Source organism: Protopterus annectens, chromosome 8.part1, assembly GCF_019279795.1.
Source record: "Protopterus annectens isolate FY-2018-M chromosome 8.part1, PAN1.0, whole genome shotgun sequence".
Taxonomy (NCBI): Eukaryota; Metazoa; Chordata; order Ceratodontiformes; family Protopteridae; genus Protopterus; species Protopterus annectens.
In genome coordinates this window covers 112031510-112051463 of record NC_056742.1, presented here as the reverse complement: position 1 = coordinate 112051463, position 19954 = coordinate 112031510, and the positions used below count along the sequence as shown (strand labels likewise).

Here is a 19954-nt window from a genome sequence, read left to right as displayed (position 1 = left end):
AGCCAGAAAAATAAAAAAAAATGACTCTGAGATGTTCATTCCTTAGGATATTCACTTTTCTCCAAGGTATGGAAATCTCAGTGATGGCATTTATAAGTTCAGGGAAAGTGTGGTGGATTGCCCTTATGCAAAAAAAAAGTGTAAAGAAGAACAGTGAACTTTGAGATTTGCTGTTTTCCTGGATTTCTATTTTTCTTTTTGCCTTGTTGCCACTCAGCAGTTTGAGTGCCAATATCTCAGTAGGGAGCAGTGTCTAGCCTTTCAAGTTTTGAATGATCAGACCTTCCTTAAACTCATATTTCTTTGCAGAACAAATTGTTCCTCAAATACCTGGTTAAAAGATCTAGACCTTTATCAACAGGTACACAACATGTTAGCATGACAGAGTCATATCTTCTACCTCTCAATCAAACTTAGACTATATGTAAAGCATGTAGAAAATAGAAACCTTGCCACCTTAAAGGTAAACCTAGGATGGGAAACCTCTCTCTGGTCTGATCTGTGTTGTCTTCCTTGAGTCTGGTAGGAACTTTTGGCTAGGCTTGTAATGGTCTACAAACTAAGTGCCTGGTATTTTTCTACATATCACAGCCATTTCAGCATAACGTCTTCAACACACAAACAGGTAGTGAAACATACCTTAGTATCATGCTTTTTATTTATTTATACTTTACAGAATGGTGTCTCTTTAAAAAAGCTACAAGTCTTACACACTTTCACACACAGTCAGTGCATATTCATGTAATGTAAACTTATTACCACCATAAAATTAACTGTCTTCACTCATCCATTATTTCTGCAGATCTACACTGTTTTACTAGCCGTGCTATTATTAAAACATTAAGAGATGCAAAGCCATTTGTCACAGAGACATACTAGTCAGTTAAAAATAAAACAGTTTTTCCACATTTCATATTCTGCTTCACTTTCTACTTCATTATTCATCAGATGCTGTGTTCTTTGTACAGAGAATTCTCATACAAAAATAACTGTGCGAATATATGTTTTGGACATATACAAGGAAGTCAAGCGACTCATCTGCTTGCTGATTAACTATGACACTCTATCATGTATTGTGAGTATGACCTACCTCACAGTCAAGTTTGATATGTTTTGCAAATGTGGTATGGATTTCTGTCAAGGAGCTGCTCAGACGACCACATTTGGTATCTATGAGGTCTTGCAAGGAATACATATCATCATTCTCCACAAAGTGCTGACGGTCTTGCAGCTACAACAAGAAATGAATAGGTGTTCAAAAACAGCATAAACAACCCTCTCCCTTCTTCCAGCAACTTCTAAAAATGTAACCTCTTCTTATTTATCCATCTCCTTAATGATGTTTAAACTGAAGAGAGAACAGAAAGACAGTGGTGCAATTATACTCCAAGAGCAATCCATACAGGGGGCACCTGGTTTTACTAGTTTGGAAGACGCATTTATCAGGGATTGATCAATAGGTGTATGTGTGTGTGGTTGGGGGGTGTGACGTCCCTCCTCTTGGCCAGTAATCAAGGAGCCTCAATCCTCACCACTGAGACCAGTGAGGGACATTCACTTGGAGCAAAAATAGATACACACAGTATTTCCAGACGCAGCTCTCTGCACCAAGCACAATTTCCCTTAAGAGCACAAATGGAACACACGCCTGTCCTAGGGCTGGGTTTCCCTCTCTCTCTCACCAGGCCCCAAATAAGACTCAACTCAAAAGCCGTGGTCAGTGAGGAGTCCTCAACCGAGTGTTCCAAGCCAAGTCCTCCACCACCCTGTCTGTGAAATCATTGCTCTGTGTGTCCCTGCTCCAAGTAGCTGACACACACACACTTTGAGATTTGATTTTCACAGACACACACACACCCCTGGAAAAGGTTGGCATTAATTTACCAGCTATGCCCCCTCTGCCCAGACTATAAGGTAGATACTGACACCAGAACATTCCAAAGTCAACTGTTCTAAGGCTCTTACAAGGGTACCCAATGATACTTAGTAAAAATTAATACTAATACAAATTATAGTGTTCGACCAATGCAGCATGTTTCAGGAGCAGCCACAGTGTCACCAAATAAATACAAGTACTCTTAAAGGTTAAAATATTCTATAAAAGACCAGCCACAATGAAAAGTTTAAATATATTCAATAATAAATAATAAAAAACACAAAAATACTAAGCATCTATTTGCAATAAGCCCCAACCAGAGTTTCAAACATAGGAAATATTAAAAATAACACAAATGGTTAGCTTCACACAGATACAGCAAATCAGTACTTAACCAATCTCGCTATATTTTCCTGACTGATCTAAATAATCACCATTACCTGGTTACTTACTAAAACAAGGCAAGATGAAGTGGGTGAGTGATCTTTCTTTGTCAGGTTTCAAAAACAGACTGTCCTGAAACTTCTCTCTCATCTAGTATTAAAACATCATTTCAGTGCTGGATTACAGAATGACATTACATACATCTGGTCATATGACTCTGGTTCTCACACTACCTCATTTACTAGAAAATGAACCAGAATCTAGCATATGTGTGTTATAATACACACACACAGAGCTTTGCTAAGATGTGTTATAGCATCTGAAAGCTATAAAACCATTTCAAAAACTTCCACCCTTCCAGGGTAGCAATTAGTTCACCCCTAAGAAGAATACAGTAAAATTGTTAGTCCTTGTTTTCACAGACATTTTGTCTCTGGCTGCAATCACAACTGTAAAATACAATCTTTATGGCTTAAAGCAGGTAATTTAATTTCAGACTATTTTTCAAAGTTAGCTGGACTGAGATTAACCTCTTCTCTTCCAGTATCCTCTGTTACAATATATTCATTTCAACAGTTACAATATAGTTTGACATATGGGTGTATTTCTTTTCTGTCCAGCAGAACCCACTGTTGGTACACTGATTTAACACAAGCAACTTTAAAAATAAATGTTCAACACATGTACCTGTACAAATCAGTTGGATATACAAATGACATATAATTATTTACAAAACCCCAGCTAGCTATCCTGGCATATGTTACACATGCACTACCCTACTCTCTCTGACATAGCTGGCACTACCTCACATCGTCAAAGAGGGTTCTAAATTTAACTGCTAATGATTGGGTTCTGATATGTCCTCCCATTCAAGGGACGCAGCAGGAACTTTTCACAGATAATTAATACGACCTTATTGTGAAGACATGAGCAGTGTACATATAAACAGATCCTCACAAAATACCATGATGTTTCTACATGGTGTGTGTGTGTGTGTGTGTGTGTGTGTGTGTGGGTGTGTGTGTGTGTGTGTGTGTGTGTGTGTGTGAAAGACAGTGTGTGAGAGAAAGAGGAGGAAATAAGCCTCAGGGGTGAAAGAGATCCAGTAAAGCCCGATGGTTAAATATAAACATGCAAAGTGCCAGTGAATAAGGCATGCCAAAATCCACACAAAGTCAGATGATCTGGGTGTTGATCTAAGACTAACATCCAAGGTATAAACTAAACCTCACCTTATATTTGCTCTTGCACCTTTTATGTTTAAACAGAAACAGTCCACAAATACAAGATGCAGGTGAGAGGCTCCATATGCTACCTTCCACTACTGAATTACAATGGGCATTATATGAACACCTACATATTTTTCTGGTAAACTCTTTACACAGAATGCAATAAATTATTCTGAAACACTTCAGTATGACTTACTGATTATACAGTGACAAGCTAAAGTTAAAATTTGCTTTACAGACCTTTGATGTGACAAAGCATTTCTTTGTATATGTTGTAGGTTCATAGGTTCATAGGTTCATACTAGGCTATCTACCCGAGGGCATTTACAAGCCTAGCCCATAGTTTTGTGGCTTACGCCACCCCTTTAGTATGGGGAACTATACCCATTATTTTGCTGTGCCTCTGGATTGTACATTTCAAATCACAGCAAGTTAGTGTACCATGGTTTTGCATCATTTCTGAAACCAGGTAAAAATGTGGGTAACTGAACATATGTCATATGGAATTATTTTAAGTGGAATTGTTGAATTTTAAAAACAATAATGGAAGAAGTAATACCCAGCAAAAGTTAACTACGCTTAGATGCAATATGACTATATCAGACAAAATTAATTTAAAGGATAACTGCATGTAGATTCAACTGAACATTATCAAACTGTTTCTTAGAAACAAAAGATACAGAGAGACTGTCCAAGTCCAATTCAGTTATACTGACTACATTTATGCAGTCCTGCTGCATTCATTACACACTTCTGGCTGACACAGTGCTGCTACTTCTGAACATAGTAATTGGAATGCTTTATGAAAATGTCCTGCCAAAGCTGTCATCCGATTTAGTATAGCTGCCACCAACACAACTGTACCAGACTGCAGAATGGGCACTTTTAATACAAAGTTTGAGAAATAAAATTTAAGACTTCCATCACCACTGTCCAAAAAATAATTGTTTTTTCTTTCTTTTATGAAGTACCACATAACATCTGCTCTCATAGTAGAGCTACTTTGATTGGTAAATGTGGGCATGTTTTACAAGCCCATGTTTAATTCAAAAACACAAATGCAAACACAATGCTGAATAGCTGTTTACAGTAGAAGAATGTGTGTCCAACTAATTCAAAAATTTGGAAGAATTCTACAGTGCCATGAAATGCACAAGTGGAAAGCAACTGTGTGTGTGCGTGTGTGTGTGTGTATATACCACTGGGTAAAAAAATGTACAAAACATGTAATATAGCTGAGCTGTAGAACATGAAAAGCGGCAAAAAATCTGCAGTTTTTTCAGTAAATATGCAGCGAAAATGTGCAAAATAACAAGATGTACAAAAGTATTTTTTTCAGCAAAAATGCAGAATAACTGCATACTTATTTACTAGTGCAGTGCACTGATCAAAACTGACAGATTTCAGTCAGTGACCAAGTGAAATAATTTTACAGTTCATACATAAAAAGAGTAAAACAACTGCAGAATATCATTAGCACAAACACAGAGATTAAGACAGTGCAAGTATGACTTTGATAGAACAGGGTTTAAACAGTACAACATATTATTTATTCTTATGCTGACCGCATTAGTTCCACTAAGCTAGTAACCCTCTTTTCAAGGGAGACCAAAGATGGTTATTTATACTACTTCATATAAAAAAGTTATGTACTCATCATAACGTTCTATCTGTATTGTCCATTTTCACTCTTCCTCAACTGATGGGTTCGGATCCAACTCGGCTGCTTCTACCAGATCCTAGAACTCTCTAGCTCCTCCCTCTACCCATAATGCCCCCCAACCTAACATACCTCAGACTGAGTTTGCTGCCCCGAGAAACAGGAGGGAAACCTATTACAGAAAATAACAAAGGTAGAAAAAAAAAAAGGAAGCTGGAGCTCAAACAAGGAACAGGGGTTCCTGTACAATTCTTTGATCATTCCAGAAGCAAAAGATGGCGGTAGGTAGGAGGGAAGTTGAGGAAGAATGAAAATGGACAACATAGATGTTGAGTACATTACTTTTTTATCTGATGTTGTCCTTTTCATTCACTCCTCAAATGACGTCCTCAGCTACTGGAACTTTGTGAGGTTCATATAGAAGTATATTCTGGAGCACTGATGAGCTAAAGGCCACTCTGTTCCTGAAAATTAAATCAAACTTGTAATGTGCAATGTAAATGTGAGGATTAGCCCAAGTAACAGCTGTACAAATATCATCTAATGAAGTTCCTGTTCTTGGAATGAGCTGAGGAGGTTTAGATAAAGGTAATCCTAATGTACCACAGATAACCTGTCAGCCATTTGGCCAATGTAACGTTAGATACTGATCTGCCCAATCTGTTTGGAGAAAAATAAACAAATAACTAGTCAGATTTCCTAAAGTCTTTGGTTCTACGAAGGTAAAAACAAAGTTGTCTACATACATCCAAAAGATGTAGCATATTCTCTCCCTTATTTGAAAAAGCTGAAAAAGACGACTGGGAAATTAATAACCTGGTTTATGTTTGACTCAGAAGCTGCCTTTGGTACAAAGGATGGGTATGTTTGCAAGGACACCCTGTCTTTGTGAAAAATCAGGTAAGGAGATTTGGAGGATACAACCTGGAGTTCAGATAATTATTTTGTTGATTAATTGATGTAATAGCAACCAAAAAAAAGACAAAAATTTTAGATCTACTTTGGCTGAAGGTTCAAAGGGAGATTGAGATAAGTCCTGAAGCTTTACAGTTAAATCCCAAGGAGGAGTAGGATCTTTTAACGGAGGCCTAAGCAAAAAAGCTCCCTTGAGAAAGACCTTGCATAGTTTATAACAGGCTAAGATAGTGTTATTTTCACCTAGGTGGAAATTAGAAATGGGAGTCAATTGAACTTAATAGTTGAGAAACTAGCCCCTTCATTGAAGACTGAAGCTAAAAATGCAAGAACACACAGGTGCTGAAAAAGGGTCCAGATCTTTAACAGCCTAGAAGACAAATCTTTTCCATTTACTCTTGTAAGCCTTTCTAGTAGAAGCCCTATGACAAAACAAAATATGACGGACTGGGGAGGACAACCTGGGTGTCTAGCAACCAGTGGAATTGGAGAAACAATGTGGTCAGTTTGAGGTCTGTTATGGCCAGATGAGTCATACCTGTCAGCTGAGACAAGAGGTCTGGAGTTGTATTCAGAATCCAAGGTGGATGCTGAAGATGAGGCCAAAGAAAGGACAGCCAAATCTGATGAGGCCAAAAGGGTGCAATGAGGATAACTGTGCTCTTCAAACCAAACTGATTTCTGAAGAAATTTGGGAATTAGTGATAATGCTGGAAAAGCATAAAGGAGACTGGAGGGCCAATCATGGAGTAAAGCATCTCTTGGTGACTCCCACGATGGAGGGATCAGGACAAAGAACCTACTACACTTGTTAAGGGGTGAGGCAAATATTTTGCAACATGGCTGACTCCATTAATGGAAAAGTCTCTCTGCCACATTGGTATTTACAGACCACTCATGAGGCATCAGAATGGATATGCTTAGTTTTTCTGTAATCAAGTTGGATATCCCCAGAATGTGTGTTGCTATCTGGAAGAGATCTCCCACTGCCATACTCTTATAGCTTCTCAACAGAAAAACAGGGTAAGATCTGGTTCCCTCATGTTTGTTGATGTATCAGACTACTAACATATTGTTCTTCCGTACTGCAATTGTCCCGGGTGGGAGAATGTTTTGAAATGCTTGCAATGCTAGGAGGACAGCCCTCATCTCCAGAACACTGACTTATGTTTTGACCTCTTCGGGTGACCATGTACCTTGAACTGTCCTTCCCAAATACTGTCCCCCTCACCTGAACTGGGAGGTGTCCGTGGTAACTGTAGCCTTGGGCAGGGGGAGAACAAAGAGGTGGCCTTTGCAGGGCAGGGGGAGAACAAAGAGGTGGCCTTTGCAGAGCTGGTTAAGAGTCCACCATAGAAACACCTTTTGCAAGCTTGTGTGATCTTGACTGGAGTGGATAATGGATGTTGGAGTATGGACCACTGAGATGACAAAGTCCACTGAAGGATTCTTGTATGGAACCTGGCCAAAGGGGACAAGGGTGACAGCTGCTGCCATGGAACCCAAAGCCTGTAGTATCAAACTGATTGGAAGAGATGAATTTTGGATCACTTTCTTGACTTGGAACTGTAGTGTGTTTACTCAAGTAGAGGGATGAGAGGCTATCTAACTGACTGTGTTCAAACGAGCACCTATGAATTCCAGAGTGTGTGTTGTGGTGAGTTGAGAGTTGTTGTAATCAACTATTATTCCCAGATGAGAACACAACTGAAGCAAGTAGTCCCTTCCCTATATAAGTTGATGCCTTGTTGCGGCAGTATGGAGGCAGTCATCTAGATAAGGAAACACCTGGAATCCAAGCAGTTTAAAGTGAACTGCTAAAAATGCCATACATTTGGTGAGCACCCTAGGGGCTGTGATGAGACCAAAGGGCAGTTTTCTGAATCGGTAATGACTGTCTCCAAGCTGGAAGTGTAGGTATCTTCTGGAGTGCCTGCTTATTTTGATTTGATAGTAAGCATCCTGAATGTTTATCAAGCATGTCCTATTGTCCTTTTGCAGCAGAGGCAAAATGTACTGTACCATGAACATCTGAAACTTTGTATACTGAACAAACTGGATTATCTTGCTAAGATCCAGAATTAGTCTCAAGTCCCCTGTCTTTTTTGGCACTATGAAGAATCTTGAATAAATTCTGGACCCTCTCTGGTTTGGAGGAGCTTCCTGGGTGACTCTCTTTCCTAGCAGCTTTTTTATTTCTAGGAATGCTGCTTCCCTCTAACAGGGTGGACCATCAGGGATTTTCTTCATATCTGTGGAAGGGGTTAGGGAGAATGGCATGGTATAGCTTCTGGATATGACCCTCTGTACCCACAAATCTTTTGTGATACACAGCCAGGCTCTCTGGTGCAGAAATAAATGACCCCCAACTGCCTGCAGAGGGAAAAGTCAGGCTTCCTTTCAGGAGTGCTGATAGCCCTGGTTTAGAGGACCACCTCTGCCATGAGGGCCATATCTTTCATTTGAATCCCCCCTGCCTTGGGGGGGACTATCTCCACATAACTCCTGGAAAGGACCCTGACATTTCTTAGTCCACATCTTTCTACCACCTCACTGGCTCCTAGCGAAGGGTCTTTGAGGGGTAGAAAAATGTACTCCCATGGCAGACAGAGTCCTTCCCTCCTGTTCACACTGGAGAGTGTGTCCTTGTCCTTAACTTTGTGGCCAAACAGAGAAGATCCATCAAAATGCGCATTGACAAATGAAGACTTAAATGGCTCCACAAAATCACATAGGGGCATCCAGGCATGTCTCCTGATGGCTATGCCAGAACTCGAAGCCCATGATGTACCTTCAGCTGCATGGAAGATCAACATCAACATCATGGATGCATTCAAGATGGACTGGAGGGTGGCCAATTGCGAGGAGATTCTGTTTCCATCCTAGGAAGACATGGACTCAAAGAGATTTGGTAAGCTTCCTGATCATATCTCTTTGAGGCCTCGTAAAATGTGCAAAGTAATTCAGCCAAAGTAATTCAGCAACTTGTGGGCAAAGAGACTGCATGACAGGACATTCTTCCCAAATCTGTCCAAAGTCTTAGACTCTTTATTAGGTGGATGGACAGAAGTACTGTGTTCTGCCAGTTCTTTCTTTGTGGCTGCAACCACAACCATGGCATCAACTGGTACTCCCTTACTCCAGTGTGTGCAGTCTTTAGGGGAGCTAAAATCCATCTGGTCATTTCGGTATTGTTTCAACAGTATCTGGCTCCTTCCATATTCGTCAAGAGACAAGGTCAATGAACTTATCAGATGGGGAGGCACCCAAAATCCTCCAAGAACTCAGATTCCTCCTGGGAGTGGATGTTGGAGGACCTACCACCTTTGTGTTTCAGGAGCTCCAGGATGTCTCCAAAGAAGATGTCTTCAGGTGGTGATCTGGGGGACCTTTCCCCCTCATCAAAATTGGTGTCTTCTATGAGAGATTCCTGGGGGGTAATCTAAGTGCCTCCTCTTATACGTTCTCTTCCAAGGGACTTCCTCAGTGGGATTGTTCTGGGGAAGTATCGGAAAAGATAATGTCCTGACGGACCGGCTGGAGACTTGTTCGGGCTGGCTGTCTCAGTGGAAGGGATGGTCATGGCTCAGAGGAAAGAACAGTATTGAGGCAGGGTTGTCTGATCTGAGGGGGGCATGGATGTCTCTCTATCCTAGCCAAGGAGAAAATCCTCTCCACAACCTCAAAGGCAGAATGCCTAGGCAAAACAGAAGTCGACTACTCCAAAGCTGGAATATCTCGGATTGTCAGCTCCTACAACCCTACCAGCACTCCACCCGAGGAGGGAGTTGGACTCGAGCTGTCCAGCACTGGGGCTCCAAGGGGAAGAGACAGCTCCAAAATACTTTGTGTCAGTTGGCTCAGGGGAACCATTGGAGTCGAAGAACAAATAGTCTTCAGATCTGAAGTAGACACCCCCAGGAATCTCAGATCCAAAGGCTCCAAAGCAGATGGTCAAATCGGAGAAGGAAATACTAGAGCAGAGGTAGACAAATATTGGCTCATAGACCCAAGTGGAGTTGGAGCCGGGAGAACCCCCATCTGCATCTGTTCTTGGAGGAACTTCTTCCTTATCCTGTCCACGTCTGCTTCTGAGAGGCTCCTGGAGGATCTAATACAGGATGTAGTGGAAGGCGGCCAAGACTGTCTTTGAGGGGACCCCTCTAGGAAAGAAGAAGAAAGGCTAGATGAAATCAGATCTGATAGGAGTGGTGAGGATCAGATCCGAGGGGACCTTGGCTTTAGAGTTGTCAGATTGCAGACTGACGGATCAGACTTCTTATGAACTTTTACTGGGGGCTCCATTGAAACAGCTGACATCAAAGCTGAAGAGTGATCATAAGATCTTTTATGGCACTCCTTTTCCTTACAGAAAGGATCAGGCTTACTTTTGTCCATCTTTTTAGAACAGGGTTGAGCCCAAGCAACCAAGGGAGTAGAAGAAGAAGAAGGCAGAAGTCCTTATAAAAGTAGACTGTCTTGCGATCTGTTAAAGCTCTGGTATTGAAACCAGAGCAGATTGTACAGTGCACTTTGAGGTGTGCAGGACCCAGACAGTACATGCATTCCCTGTGGGCATCTGAGCTGGGAAGCTTATGCCCACAGGTAATGCATTTTTTAAACCCCAATGGGTTTGTCAGACATGTCAGAAAAACTCCAGACAAAACAAGAAGTAAGCAACAATGAACTTCTCTAAACTAGAGAACCACTCTAAAAGACTAATATATAATTTTTTTTTAAGATATAAAGAAGTGAGGAAAGAGGAAAAAGAAGGAAAACTACCAATAATGGTAGGTGGAGTACTCTATAGAGTACAGGAAGATACCAGCAATGGTATCGAGAAAAGTATCAAAAAACGGTAGCTCAAAGAGACCAGCAATTAACTAAACTAATTTACAGAATATGGGTGGGAGGAAGAGAAGCAGCAAAACAGAAATTTAACTCATGACCAGGAATATAGGAAAAATTCCAAAAAGTGCTTGTGAGCTAAAGAATCTGCATCTGGACCCAGTGGGGGAAAGATTTGAGGTACATTAGGTTGGCAGGGCATTATAGGTAAAGGGAGGAGCACAAGAGTTCTAGGATCCACTGATCTGGTAGAAGCAGCTGAGTCAGATCCGAGTGTCGGAAGCAAATCCATCAAGTTGAAGAATGAATGAAAAGGACATCATCAGATTAAAGAAAGTACAGTTGTCTAAGCTGCACTCATGCTCAGATTCCTCACTGCTGCAGTAGACTTTTGGTTATATGGGTTGTTTCCTGCTCAGGAAACAACTGGCCAGCTTCGTAAGGCTCTGGCTCTATCCCAAACCTTCACTCTGACTGCTGATTAGACAGCCCAGAAGTAATCTGCAGTCAGAATGAAGAAATATTCAGGACTTTCTGCCCATACAGATAGAAGAACATACATACCTTTTTTTAGGTAACAAATAACTTTAAATCCCAACAGCTAGCTAACTACAGAGCTGGTACAGCAGTAAGGAATTTGAACATCTACTGTTATGTTAAGTGCACTTACACAGCTGTGCTGTGTTCATCACTCTGTGCAATGCTTATCATTTGAGTAGCTTTTGGCTTGTCTTGTGTGAGCAGATCCAATCAGTAAGAAAGACTTTGGTGACTGCCCTTGGACAATTCCATAAGACGGAAGAATCAATATTGCCTGGGCTAGAATGGAATCACCATAATATCTGGAGAGGCCTTCATAATGTCTCTAGATTTTACAGGAATTGGTGGAAATGCACATAAGAGCATTAATGATCAAAGAAAAGAAAATGCATCTGTTTGCCATGCCTGCATGCAAGGAAGTCCTGGTACAGAATTTACTTAGTTGTTTGTGTTGAAAGGAGATGAACAGATCTATCTGAGGTGTTCCCCACAACTGGATCCATTCCTGGAAGATCCCCTCACTTAATTTTCATTTGGGAAGGTCTTCCCTGATCCTGCTAGCTTGTCTGCCACTATATTTTGCTCTGACAGCATGTACGATGCTTGGAAGGTTTTATAATGTTGGACAGATAACTCCCACTCCATCATAGCCAGCATGCACAGGGTGTAGGACCTGGTGCCCCGTTTATTTACCACATCACTGTAGTATTGTCTGTAATCACCTGTAATGCTCCCAGGGACCAAAGTTCATGAAGAGATTCTACAGCATGGATCACAGCTAACATCTCTGACATTTATATGCTTTAGTCTGTCCCAACTGTACCACAGACCATGCACATTTACCCCCATAGAAACTGCTACCAAAGCAAAAACTGAGGTATTTTACTGCCTCTGCCAGAGGATTAGAATGTTGGGGATCACGTCTTTTTTTTCCTCATGTACAACCTGGCAAGAGGAATAATAGAAGCCATGAATTCTGGAATCCCGAGACATTCTCTGGTTGAAGTCTCAGACTGATCTGAGAAGATCCAGAAAAGTTTCCACATACAAATTCACCTTTTCCTGTGTTAGGAATGCCTTTGAAGGCAGTCTAAAAGCACAATCTTGTGTGACTAAGCAAAGAAGGACTTTTGAGCTTATCTGGAAACCCAGATTGGTAAGGAAAGATCAGTAGGTTGTCCAAAAGAAGAAAAATGTGAATGCTTTGCAATCTTCAATGGGCTGTCCCTGGAGCTATACATTTTGTAAACAGCTTAGGAGCTGTAGCTAACTCAAAGGGGAATGTAGAGAAAGGATTATGTGACCAAGACACATAATCTTAGACATTTTCTGAAGTCTGTGGCTATGGGAATGTGATAAGCATCTTTTAGTTCTAATGCTACTGTAAAACTCAGAAGCAGAATGACTGGTAACAGATCCTGAAGGTTAACATTTTGAATTTTGGTACTTTCACAAACCACTTGAAAAGGGAAAGTTCTACAGTTGGTCTCTAGGAAAGCTCGTTCTATCTTCTCTTTCGTGTAAAGGCACTGGCAGTAAGACTCCTAGAGTAACCATATGTTTAAGAACCTGAGGGAAAAACTGTTTAGTCTGGAGGGTCGGACAGAAATCCCCTGAAAGGTTGTGTATTCAGTGCCAGCTGTAACCTGCTGAACCAGTATTGGTACCAAGGGTCTGGAAAAAAATGTTTCCAAACAGAGATTGAGAGCCAGTCTACAGGGCAGACAAAGTGGAGACAAGAGGGGAATGGGGGGGGGGGGATGCTGGCATAGTCACTCTGAAAGCATAGTCTGCCCCCCCTTTTTTTAAAGATACTTTTATTTATTTATTTTTATCATTCTCCTGACATCTCTTTTTTTGCTCCCTGTTTGCCAGAAGGTAGCAGGGATTGATTACTTTGTTTTAATAAAAAAATAAATACAAAAATAAACAGAGAATTTATAAAATTCATAATGTGGTGCTTGAAAAATCTTAACTCCCTAAAATACTTTCCCTCTGTCAAACTGTTGGAGAACCTGAGTAGCTGCAGTGTGAAACAACACCTGTGTGTGTGAGTACAAACCCAGGCATATCTTCTCAAAACAGTAGCAAAAGTCCTAGACATACTATCTGTACAATCATAAACATGCTTCAAAGTATGTTTAGACACCTGAGGCAGGATAGAATTTGCAAGATTCTGACAAGACCCACCTTATGAAGGAAGTGTGTCAGAACAATCTCACAAGCTGGCAAGACCTGACAGAATAAACTGGAAGAAAGAATTTTTTATTTAATATTTGTTTACTGGGAGTGTCCAACTGAGCCATACAAAGGTCCTGGGAGAAAAGCTCCAAACTACATAGTAAAAAAATACAATGTTAACATAGAACAAAATACAGAGAAGGTGTTACATACTAATCAGCAAATATATATAAAAATAGACAAGAAGTTACATAATAATTAGCAGTACATTTTAAATTGAGATGATGCAAAAACAGAAGTACAAATGATGCAGGACGAATTGCAAGTCAAACATATTATTTACAATTGATGGTCTTTGAACACAACACAATTAGAAAATAAAAGTACTAATGTATTTCTACCTACGGATCATACCCTAACCAGATTTAAGCAATAATAATAAAAAAAAGAATGGTAAAATAAGCTGGGAATGGAATGGTAAAATTCTTTTATGAAATTTTTCTAATATCTTACTGGGCGGGTGGGAATTGGGGGCAGGGTAGGGGAGTGAGCCCGCAGAGCGAACGGAGCGGGAAGAGCAAAAGGAAGGTAGAAGGCAGGTCTGCCTGGATTAAATAAATAAATAAATAAATATCTTACCTTCTAGTTCACATGGGAGGGGCTAGCATTATAAGTGCTACGCCTGTTTTGGGGACTGAAGGCTGTGTGTCAGTTTTAATGCAAGCAACATTTAACACATATTTCAAGTCTGGCATAATAGTAGGAATTGTGTTTTAGGTAAATACACTTGGCGGATATCATAATATCTCCTCAATTTATGGGAGACATCCACTTGTTCCCACAAAATCCATCATTCATCCTGGAATTGGTCTTAGAAAATGAAAACTCATTTAATGAAGTTGGAGTGTATAAACTTTCTTCTGTGTTAGTGTCTTGGGCTTGAGAATCAAAGAAAAAGCCCTGTCTTTGTCTATGCCAAAATCCTTTTAACATATTTTCCTCAGGAACATATTGCGCTTGTCTTCTGGTATAGATTTCTGCTGTCCCAGTCAGGCACAGTATGCAATAAAGTCCTATCTAAGGTAAGAAAATCATCCTTATGAAGAGAGAAAATTGCCTTTGGATGAACAATGCCTAACCTTCTGTTTCTTTTTTCTAAGGATATACCTGGAAGGAGACAGACAGAGAGATGGCAGTTCATCCCAGGCAAGACGTCTCTTTCCCTGGCTCTTTGAGAAGAGCCTACCAGACATAAAAAAGATGGTTCTTCCATACCCAGCTTGGACAATGGAACAGCCTCAAAGGACATGGCTAACCCCAACCCCTCCCCCCTCACCGTCCCTGTCCATGGAGGCAGAAGGAACTATACCAGTGGAACCAAGAGAAACCAGTGAGTGCTCTGAGAAGCAAAAGATGGCAGCTGCAGTCACAAACCAGCAACTAAGATACTACCTGAACTTTGTGTGTGCTGGACCTATCTCCAAGCATTACAGAGACTGCCTTTCAGTTTTCTACGGTCCAGCAGGAAAAGAAGATGAAAATGCAAGCTTTGCAAACACCTACAGTTCCGATCCAAAACACACACACACACAACAATAAAGGCTGCAAAGCATAACTCATTGTCAACTCCAACAACAAACTATGTACATCTAAAAAAAAGGTGGAAGGTGGGTGGGTACTGTCACAGCAAGGCAGTGTGTTCTGAACATCCACTGTTACAGGTATGTAGAACTTACACAACTGTACTATGTTCAGCAAAAACATACTGCCTTACTAACATATGCCTAGATTCCCAAAGCCCAGCCTGCAAAGAGGAAGGATAAAGGTCCAGGAACCCTTGGACAATGGTCCTAGTGAAGTCTGCTCTGGATTTGGAAAAAAAAAACATCCAACTTTTAGTGCTTCTTAAAGGTATGGACAGAGGACTAAGTTGCTGCCTCTAGAATACTTCTAGAGTCCACTCTTTTCTAATATGCCACTGAAGAGGAAAAGTCCAAGGTGGAACATGCTTTTACCTTGCCTAGATATACCTTGCTTCAGTGGGTGTAAGAAAAACAATACCAATGTACAACGGTTTGCTTAGAAAATGGTTGACCCTTCTTTAACTCTGTGTAGGAAATAAGTCTTTCAGCCTTCCTGAAAGGTTTTGTTCTGTCAAGTTAGTAACTGAGCTTCTGATGCACATCCAAGGTATGAAGTATCCTCGCTTCCTTATTCTTAGGTTCTGTGAAGAGCACAGAGGTTAACAGACTGATTGAGAGTGAATTCTGAGAATACTTTTGGCATGAAAGAGGAGTGCGCAACACAACCCAGTCCCTATGAAAAATCAGGTAAGGTTGTTCCACCATGAGAGCTTGCAGCTCAGAGACTCACCATGCAGATATCAGTTTTCCATGTTAAAAACTTCAGATCAGCCTGAGCAATCTGGTTCAACAGGTGGTGAGGTCAATTTCTGCAGAATGTACCTGAGATCCCACGAAGGAGGAATTTGCTTGTGGGGGGTCTCATATGCAATACTCCTTTCATGAAATGTTTTACCAAAAGAGAAGAAAGACGGGGATCCATGGGCAGACAAGCAGAGATGGACGCTAAATGCAACTTAATGTGCACATATGATAAGCCACCCTGAAGTAGCTCACAAATATTTCAGGACTAGAAGGATGTTAACCTCAAGTGACCCTCTGTTCCCATTTAGGCACCACTCTGAAAACCTCATGTAATTGTAACAATAAGATTTTTTAGCAGGAGGTTTCCCGGCCTCCGTTAACACTTGCTGCACATTCTCATGCAACAAGTACCTAAACAGAGTTAAAACTGAATCATCCGGGCTGTCAGTTGTAGTTGCACCAAACTGGGTGCACCAGTCACCCTTGAGACTGTGTGAACAAATCTAGAGTGTGATAAAGTCTGGGGTTATTACCATTAGAAGGGAGAACCAAGATTGCGCCTGAGCCAACAGGGGGTCACCACAATGATCTTTAGTATTTCTTTCTAAACCTTCAGAAGTACCTTGTGAATCAGTGGAAAGGGTGGAAATACATACAGGAACATTTCCATCCAAGTGAACAAACATGCGTCTGTCCACCAAGCATAGTTACAAGATGTTTGTAACAGAATTTCTCCAGCTCTCTGTTGTGAAAGAAAGTGAACAGATCTATTTGAGATGGTTCTCACATCTGGACCCTGGAATACCATGGCCTTGAGCTGCCACTTGTGTGGGTCTGTCCAGGATCTGCATAGTCTGCCATGGCATTTTGCTCAAATGGGGAAGTATGATGCCTGAAGGTTCAGAAAATGCTGAAGAGCCAGTTCTCAGGCCATCACTGCCAAATGGCACAGAGAGTATGACCTCATACCCCCCTTGTTTGCTGAGGTACCCCCTCACCATGGTGTTGTTCATAACCACCAGAAAAGGACCCGGAGTCTATAGGTGGTGAAGGACTTCAAGGCATGGATACCAACAACATTTCCTTAATACTGATGTGCTTCTATGCATCCTTGGGCTCCCAAGTGACCTGCACTTGCACTCCCACTGACACAGCTTCCCAAAGAGATCTGGATGAATCTGTCTGGACAAACCGCACCTGAACAGGAGGGAAGGGAAGTCCTGGATTGATATTCAGCTGAGCTCTCCACCACTGTAACGCTCATCTGATGAAGTCTGATGAAGGGCAGCACTGGCAAATAAGTTTCCAGGGAATGTAGTTACTGGGTCCAACAGTTTCAGACATACCACTCAAATTTCCTCATGTGGAGATGGGTCACTGGTATCATAAAAATTATGGACACCATCAGTCCTAGACTTGCAAAGGTTCAGCTTGAACTCTAGCTGGGAAAGTAAGACTGAGAGCTTCATCTGGATACAGACTGCAGAGATCAGCAAGTCATCCAAGTATGGAAAAATGTGAATGCCAAGAACCCGACAGTGGGCCATTACCAGTGCAAGGTATTTGTTAAACACTCAAGATGCACAGATAGCCCAAACTGCAATGCAGAGAACTGACAGAGCAAAACAGAGAAAAAAAAATCTCAGATAGCTCCTGAAATGGTAAGCAACGGTGATATGGTAATATGCACCTTTCAAGTCCAGGATCACCAAGAAGCAATGACCCAGCAAAGGAGAAGATGTCCTTCTCTTCCATGTTGCTGAATTTTCATATGTGGGATCCTCCACCTCAGGTGACCCGAACGTCCGGCTCTTCTATCAAAGCTTAAGCCTGGTTGCTGTCTGGTGCATGGGATGTCACACATGGGGTCATAAACCCTGTGCCTTAAATGTGACATCCACATGCACAGACCTCAGAACCAACTGCCCAGTCAAATAATAGTCTAAGGATAAAGGAAGGATGCCATCCAGACAGGGAAAGGGCCCTCTTGGGGGGGGGGGGAGGAGGGAGGGAAGGAATACTGCAACATAGAAGAGAAGGACATCTATGGTTATGGTAAGACTATACACAACTAATCTATGTCCTTCTATTCTCATGTTGTAGTAGTCTCACATGTGGGAGAGTACCACAGCTCATGTAGAGAAAGGGGTGGAGGAAGAGGTAGCAGTCTCCAGGAATCCATGTTGGATGGTTCTTGCAAATCCTGCCCTGGCTCTAGAGATGTTATCCAATTTATAGTGCTTAGTGAAGGTGTGTACAGAGGACCATATGGCTGCCTCTAGGATAGTGGCTGTATCCGTGCCTTTGAGAAATGCCCCTTAAAGAAGTCACTGCTCTAGTGGAATGGACTTTGACTGTGTGTAGTAGCTCTTTACCATGGAAGGAGTAACAGAAGGATATAGTTTAACAGATCCAGGAAGATATGGTCTGTTTTGATACAGCTTTCCCTAGGGACCTGGGATAAAATGATACAAAGAGTTGGTGGAACTTTCTAATGTCCTTAGTCTTATCCAGATAAAACCTCAGTTGCCTTTGAACATCCAGAGAATGGAGCACGATCTCACTGTCATTCTGTGGTGAAGGGAAGAAGAAGCGTAAATGGATTGATCGGTTAAGGGACATTTCGTTGACGACTTTGGGAATGAAGGAGAGATTAGTACCAAGAGAAACCCTGTCCCCGTAGAAAATAGTGTAGGGTGAAGTAGCCATGAGTGCTTGCAACTCAGAGACTCTTCTAGCTGAAGTAAGGGCTACTAGCAAGATGGTCTTCCAGGGCCACATCTTTAAGGTGGCAGAAGTTGTAGGCTCAAAGGGGACAGTGGTCAGTTTCTCTAGAACAAAGTTCAGGTCTCAAGGAGGAGGGATAGGCTTCCTTGGTGGTCTGATGTGGAGAACCCCGTTAAGAAAAAGTTTCACCTCCAATCTCGATAATGGGGTAGATCCATAGGTAGGCAGGCTGACAAATGGACTTTCAATGAAGAATAAGAAAGTTTTGATTTTAGGAGCTCACACAAATAAGCTAGAACTAGAGGTACATCTACCTGGAAGGGGTCTAGTTGCCTTTGAAGACACCAGCTGGAGAACCTTTTCCACTTTGATAAATAGGATCTCCTGGTAGTAGATTTCCTGGCCTCCTGCAGGACAGATAGCACATCCTCTGAGTAAAGGTGTTTGAAAGGGATCACAAGTTTATCACCCACAGGGTAAGGCTGAGGGTTTGCAGATGAGGATGGATGAGAGATCCCTTCTGTTGTGTGAGAAGGCCCACCTTGTGAGGCAACTTGTAGCGATTGCCCTTGGCAAGAGATTGAAGAAGGGGGAACCAATGCTGCCTTGGTCAACAGGGGGTCACCAGCAAGATTTTTGGTTTGTCTTGTTGAATTTTCAGCAGGACCTTCTGGATGAGAGGGAGAGGGGAGGCATATAGGAACAGCCCCTTCCATGAAATTGAAAAGGCATCCACTTTCCATGCTAGTGGTGAGGAGAGCCAGGAGCAGAATAGCCACAGTTGCCTGTCCTGTGGGGAGGCAAACAGATCTATCTGTAGAGTGCCCCATTGATAGACAATGTCTAAGAAGACATCCCTGTGTAACATCCATTCATTATTTAGAGAATAAGATCTGCTAAGGGCATCTGCCTGATGGTTGCCCTGTGATGGGATGTATACCACCTACAATGTTACACCGTACTGAGTGACCAATTCCCATGCTTGTGTTGCTAGCTTGCAAAGTAAATAAGATCTGGTCCCCCCCTGCTTGTTGATGTTCCACATCACTGTGGTGTTGACTGTGAAGACTTGTAGGGGACCAGGTTGTATGGGCGGGAGGAAGGTCTTTAGCGCTAGGAGGACAGCAGTTGCATCCCTCACACTGATATGTTTTTTCTGGAAGGAGGCCTTCCATTGAGCCTGTATCTTGAGTCCATTTATAGTGGG

The 19954-nt window shown here is 41.7% G+C and overlaps 1 protein-coding gene across 3 annotated transcripts in view; it reads right to left on the bottom strand.

Annotated features, from left to right (window-relative positions):
* The window catches only part of DEF8 (differentially expressed in FDCP 8 homolog), a 1140218-nt gene that overhangs the window by 106157 nt on the left and 1014107 nt on the right, over positions 1–19954 (bottom strand). For all 3 annotated transcript variants that reach the window (XM_044081732.1, XM_044081731.1, XM_044081734.1), the window contains one exon: positions 1091–1231. In XM_044081732.1, the coding sequence (XP_043937667.1) occupies positions 1091–1231 (141 nt within the window). The remainder of the gene's footprint in view (positions 1–1090; positions 1232–19954) is intronic.